At 37.8% G+C, this 6,763-nt stretch overlaps 1 protein-coding gene across 1 annotated transcript; it reads left to right on the top strand.

The window, feature by feature from the left end:
• The first annotated feature begins 3,816 nt into the window (after positions 1–3,816).
• zgc:162730 (uncharacterized protein LOC564559 homolog) lies at positions 3,817–6,379 on the top strand. Its single transcript, XM_055029037.1, has 2 exons — positions 3,817–3,949; positions 4,117–6,379. Exons 1-2 carry the CDS (start codon positions 3,917–3,919, stop codon positions 5,329–5,331), a joined length of 1,248 nt encoding a protein of 415 aa, XP_054885012.1. The 5' UTR covers positions 3,817–3,916; the 3' UTR covers positions 5,332–6,379.
• Positions 6,380–6,763: the final 384 nt, after the last annotated feature.

Raw genomic sequence — 6,763 nt, forward strand, 5'->3', positions numbered from 1 at the left:
TGATAATATTTCTTCTTATTCATTTATGTTTGAGGGTAAATAGATATATACATATATTTTCAGTTTTATTTTGAAAACCTGCATTATTTTTGTTTCATTCAATCAACAGCAGAAAAGAAAGTCTAAGAAAAAAATCATTTCTCGTCATTTAATGTTGGATCTAAATATATATTAATCTTTTTGCTGAGAATAATAATAAAAATCTTAAATTAAAAAATAAAAAATCCCAGATAAGTAACAGGATTGCATTGTATCTCATTTCTCCAATTAAACATTTTTACGGACCAGCTCAGGCCTCTCATCATGCCCTGACCTGTCACAAGACTTTGCTGTGTAGAAACTGAGATGTCATCCAAGAAAAAGCCCTGTGGAAAACTTGGAAATTGAGAACCCTGTCACTTAGTCACAAGGAAAGAAAAACCTCACACTGAGCAACTTGCAAGTTGCTCAGTCACCGTCACCAAGAAAACTCTCTTTAGCTTACATTTCTCCGCATAGACTCTGTGAGTGCCACTCCCTTTTTCAGAGCGACTCCCTGCAACTGTACCAAAAGACGTAGCAAAACCAAGCAGATCAAACTAACCACACCAACATGTAAACACACATACACACATATGAATGTAATTTTGCTTCCTAAGTATCCCTGCCAATTTTCTGGCTTGGTGAGGGGGGGGGAATGCTTCTAAAGAAGGGGTCAGATTTTTCCGCACACTGTTGACAGGCTCATCTAATCCGTCAAGCTTATAATAAACAACGTTATTTATATCTGGCCGAAGATATTATTAGCTGAACATGAGAAGCTAGTCTGGTCCCGGCCATGATGTCAGTGCATCATCATGTTAAGGTGAAGAGCATGTGAAGTCGTTTCATGTATGTAATTTTCTATTTAGTTACTAGTCCATAAACTGTTGATCCGTTGAAAAACTTAAGACATAACAAAATAGTTGTGTTTGAACAAAGTGCTGTGATTAGTCCCTGGGAGTTTAACGATGCAGAAAATCAGGGTTCAGTACGTACTTTGATACTAAATTCACAACTCAGTTTGTCATCAAACCCCTTTAAGGAGCACATTTAAAACATGAACCCTAACCCTGTTACTAAGACTGATAGTTTGATTTGTAATACTATCAGTACGTATAAGTACTACTATAAATAGTTTGAAGACGGTTGTTACAGCTTTGATCTGACTTGTTAGCACAGGGATACGTTAAATAGTACAATCATGGTTTCCTCTTCAACTTTTTTGTTGTTTTTGCTTCATATAAGGTCATGTATGATTACATACAGATGTATTATAAAAGTGTTAGACATAAAGATATCTACATAGTTTATCCTTGCTAAACAATAACATTATAAAAATATAACAACTTTGTTCCATGCATCATTGGTTGACGAGGACTTATAATATTACAAAGCCTTTCTACATCTGGATCCAAGACCTTGTTGCTGCAAGGCAACAGGGCTACTAACTTTAATAAAGTTTAGTAGAGCTAGACTTGAATAATAGTTCGGATATGATATGGATAAGATGCTGCATGTAATGTTCTCTGATGACATATTCAAGAAAGTAGATGATGAGTCTTCATAGCAGAATTACTTTGTTCTTTTAATTTAAACATATACTACATTTGCTCCTAGGTTATTTTTTTCCAGTTATATCAAAATTGTTTCTTTTGGTTCTGCATTTAAGAAACTGTTAGCTAAAATTATATCCCATAATTCCTCGCTTCTTCTCAAACCAGAAGATGGCATCTGACAATATGACAATAGATAGGTGTCAAAGATAAAAAGTAAGGTAAAAACTGGTTGCACTAATAAGACATGTACATTAATCTGGCTGCAGTTTCACACGTTTCTACCATTTTATCATTATTAGTGACTTATACACTTGCACAACATTGCTTCGAATATACGTGCCGTCATTGCCAGGATTCAAGATGACTCATGAAAGCGGGTGACACATGCAAGAGAAGCAGCAGTGCGGAGAAAAAAAAAAACATTTTAATTATTTGTTATGAAATTAGTAAAACTGGAGGAAACTGACAGCTCCATTTTTGTGTAATTTATTTAGATTTTGTGTGGCCTCACACAGCTGTAGTTGTGTGCTTGATACATCCAGTGTTGTAGCAGAACAATGACAAAACTGTTAGCATTTCCTGTCAGCCTGGGATTTCCATTTTATTTAAGAATTACCTGATTAATAACTTTGGAAGACTTAAAAAAAATGTGACAATGTGTATTTATTATAATGTGTATTTATTGTAGTTACAGAAAAGTGTAAATAACATTTGTCGTCAACATCAGGTAAATGCAGAGTACAGCCTAAAATTATTCACCCTGATTTGAAATAGCATTTTGATTTGAAGTAGCATTTTAATGTTAGTAACATGTTTCTTCTAACTGGAAGCTATTTTATTTATTTGGAGTCAAACAGTCTGAGTCTTGAATATGACAGTCAGTGCAGGCAGATAAAGATGTGTTTATTTTAAATTGATAATTGAGAGGTGTATGAAATGAAATGACCTAGTAATACTTAATAAAGCATAGACAAAGCTTCTTTTTCTGAAAATCCTGATTCACCTTTTAAATTGTCTTCTCTTTTGAGAAAGATATCTCATTTCCTACGAGAAACAAAATTAATCAGAGTAAAAAATAAAATAGAAATACAGGGGTACAAATAATTTTTAGCTTTACTGCTCAAAGTAGAGTAAATCTGTTCAAGTACTGTGTGGACAGTTTGTATGATTTTTTTCTGTAGAAATGACACTTTTACAAAACATCTGAAAGCACAGTGTTTGTGGTAAATACATCAATTGTTTTGTCACACTAAAACTCAAAGACTGACATGTTTCCACTTTGGGACATTAGCTTCAAAGCGAGACGTTTCCGTGTAAACAACTGAATATCTCTTATGTCAAAGAAAGGGTTTTTGTCAAGAAGGCTGGAGAAAAATCGATTAATATGTTGTTTTGTATTGTATTTGATTAGATTCTAAAACCAAGTCATTTACTTTATGTTTCAAACCTAGTAATAAAAATAAGCTTACAACAGCACTAATTGGTTTAAAACATAAATATCCTTAGCCACCAGTGTTCAAGAATTCTCTGATTAGATTTTACTCTCTTTTTTTGGTCTTTGCTGATATTTTTTCATTTGCTCCGATCTTGTTTTCTACCGCAGGTTTCTCCCTTTGACCAATCTGCACCTTAATTTGCGGCACTGATGTAATCATCACTGAAACCAGAAGACATAGTGGGGGTGCATGTTCTGGTAAACTGAAATGTACAGTAATACATTCTGCTTTCTATGAGACAAAAAAAAAAACTCTTAGAAACTATACATTGTGTGATCATTTATCACACTTCCCGACAGTATAGTATTAGTCACTGGAACGAGGTCGAATACTGTAAACATATAATTAGGTTTATGTATACAGAAAGATTCTATTTCAATTATTTTGGCATTTTCTTGAAGATTGAATGCTTCAGATTTCTAAATGGCTCACAGAGTTGGGAGGGATTTATCTTCCTTCAGGGACTTTGTGCGTGAGAACATAAGCACATTTGGTTTGCTCTGTGCCCTAAAGCAGACTGTCTTCGAGAGCTATGTAAATAAGCCACTTCGGCTTCACATGCCTACAAAACTGAAACATTTCACACAGCTGGCTAAAAATACTCAGTTCTCCTCTGTCTTTTTCTCTCTCATTTTTTTTCTCTGTTTTTCTGGAAGGGGAGGAGGAAGGGTTGTCAGAAAGAGGAACATGGCCTGTGGAAACCCCTCCCAAAGGAGGGGAGGAGCGTCTCCCTTAATATAGGAGCTAAGAAAGAGCAGGGTTAACACGAGTCTACACGCAGGCATTTAACACTGAACCAAGGATCAGAGCTCAGTCTTGTCGGTGCAGTCAAAGGGATACAGCATGTCCGATATGCTTGACGACATTTTGCCAAAAGTGAGTAAAAACGCAACTTTTGTGTTGTTGTTTTTTTTCTCTTTATTTACTTTTTGGTAAACTTTATAAAGTTCAAAAAGTATATTTATATTCATTTGAGACATTTTGTATTGCCTCACAGATGGTCTGTATGCTTTGTGGTAATTGCTTAAATTATTCTATTACAGAACTTTCTAAACTTGGCCCTGACTGAAGACCCGCTCTTCATACAGCTTAAGAACCCAGGGCAAAACCGACTGAACCGATCGGCCTCGTTCTTCTCTCCCTCCTCCCATCCTGCTTCCTCATGCCTCAGCTCGAGCTCGGAGCATGTTAATGATGACAATGGCAGCTCTATCTGGTCATCGAACATCTGGAGTCAGGCGCCGGTTTCCAACAAAAAACAGCTTTCCTTCCGGCCTGACCGCTCCATGAGCCTGACCGAGCCCAGCAGCTCCCTGCTTCCTTCAATCGGACAGCTGAAAGGCCTGGACCCGTTCCCCCCAAGCCCTGCTACGACAGTGGCCCCTCCACCAGGGTTCCCTCCCTCATCCAACCTCCCAGCCCAGGTACCACCACTACTTTTCTCTAACCGTTACAAGACTGAGTTGTGTCGTGGCTACCAGGAGAGCGGCACTTGTAAGTATGGCAGCAAGTGTCAGTTTGCTCATGGTGAAGCCGAGCTGAGAGGAATGTACCGCCACCCAAAGTATAAAACCGAGCCCTGCAGAACCTTCTACAACTTCGGGTACTGTCCGTATGGCTCACGCTGCCACTTTATCCATGAGGAGAAAATCAGTGGTGGTCCCTTACAATCTGCCAAATTCCAGCAGCAGCAAAGTTCCTCTGCATCTGGCAGCCACAACCCACGTCACCAGCTACGCCAGAGTGTCAGCTTTGCTGGCTTCATGGGTTCATCCCGCAGTTCCTCTCCTCCGTCATTCTCTTCAATCTTCAATGATCCTAACCTGGGATTCACCCGTGCGCCTTCAGTTTCCCCTCCACCTGCAGATCTCCTCTCCCCCGTGTTTGGAGACTCCATGCAGAGAGAGACATTAGCATTCCAGTTTGGCAGCCAGCAGACACGCACCATGACCGGAGACATTCCTCTCATCCTGGAGCCAAAGCCTACGCGCTGCGTGTGCAACCATGGAAATAGCTTTTCCAACAATAAATCTAGAGCCTTCCCCAGCACAGTGGACCAGGAAGGTGGCATGCTGTTTCCTGGTCTTGGCAGCACCGGGGGCTTCACCAGGCCCACTGGACTGCAGCGTTTCTCCTCTGAGGACTCCTTGGAGGACAGCTACAGCAGCAGCAGCTCCAGCGGGACTGAATCTCCAACTTTTGACGGGTCAGCCACCAAGAGGCTGACTGTGTTTGAGCGTTTGTCTCTGTCTGACTAAAGATAAAATTGGACAATGCAATCCAAAGAGACAGAACTGTGACACTTATGTAGCCTTTCTATTTCCTGACTATTTTTGAAACTCTTCAGAACAAGACAACTTCATAACACTTGTAGAAATGTAACTTATCTTTTACAAACTACACATGCTAAGATGATTTTAGAACTCAAATATTATCAGACTTTATTTTTATATTCAGAAATATGGCTTAGCCTATCAAACGTTTGTATGTGGTCTTCCAAGAGAATTACCTCCTCTGCAAGTCTTGACCTTACCAGCACATACTTTGGCTCACTACAAATCAGTGGTGATTGAAAAAAATGGCTTATCTTTTAGCGATAATCAATAATGCCTGTGCCTTAAAGACTTTTCCATCCTCTGTGCCACAAGCAGTATGTTTGATTCAGTAGCCTTAATCAGCGAGACCTGACGTGTCTATTGTATGCACTTTACAGCTAATTCAAATGGGGAAAATGTCCCAGTAGCATTCAACCAAAGCTTCATTTGTAATTCTGCTCAGTGTGTATGGAAAATGAGTGACTGTACAAGAATGCATGTAAGAATGTGTGAGTTTATTTTTCGAAACTTGGGGTGCAAGTAAATATTGCAGAATGCTGAAGGATCAAAGTATGCTAATAGATGGTTGAGTTTAGAACTGAATATTTGTATCTTGACATGCTTTTATGGTGTTTGGTTCTGTAAAACATTCTGTTTTATTTGCTCCTTTGCACACCATCTGTAGTTTTGTTTTTTTTGTTTTATTTTTTTCCCCCCTGTTTGTTTGACAGCCTGGTTCAGGGAACACCACAGTATTCCATTTGGTTATTGGTTGGCTCTTGTTGTTAACTTAAACTAATGTATTTATTATATTTATTCATGTTTTAAAAAAGAAACTATGTGTTTTGTACTTTTATTTATGGAGAGATATTTCCAACTCTGTGAAATAGCAATGTGAGAGAAAAAAAAAACAGAAAAAGAAAATATTCTATTTTTAATTGCCTGAAAAGCAAACAATAAATTCCTAAATAAAGAAAAAACTTCTTGTTGATGTTTTATGGACTTTGCATTTTGGGTTTTCTGCACATCACAACAAAATGAAATATATAAACCAAAATAATATTGTGAATTTATACAAACTGAAGGAAAGCATAAGTTAATTATTTTGGATCAGTTCCATTAGATGTCTTCGTCAGCCATAAACACACCAGTATGAAAAAAGCTAAACCTTCAAAAGGGAGGGATATCCCTTTAGAAAGTTGCACTTTTTGGCTGCCATACTCTAATAAACATGGGATTTTATAAATAAAATATATAATCCAAACAGTTTCCAAGAAAAGGCAGAATATTTGCCTTTCCAGAATTTTGTTTTGTCAAAATTCATCTCTTATAAGGATTGTTTCATGGCTGTGAGATATGATGATCTAACAGATTA

The sequence above is a fragment of the Poeciliopsis prolifica genome, unplaced genomic scaffold, assembly GCF_027474105.1.
Source record: "Poeciliopsis prolifica strain line A6 unplaced genomic scaffold, Auburn_PproV2 SCAFFOLD004, whole genome shotgun sequence".
Lineage (NCBI taxonomy): Eukaryota > Metazoa > Chordata > Actinopteri > Cyprinodontiformes > Poeciliidae > Poeciliopsis > Poeciliopsis prolifica.

Excerpts from the sequence above, each read along its gene's own strand:
- zgc:162730 (XM_055029037.1), top strand. The coding sequence starts at position 3,917 with ATGTCCGATATGCTTGACGACATTTTGCCAAAA. Across the intron at positions 3,950-4,116 it reads TTGACGACATTTTGCCAAAA|AACTTTCTAAACTTGGCCCT; the intron begins GTGAGTAAAAAC and ends ATTCTATTACAG.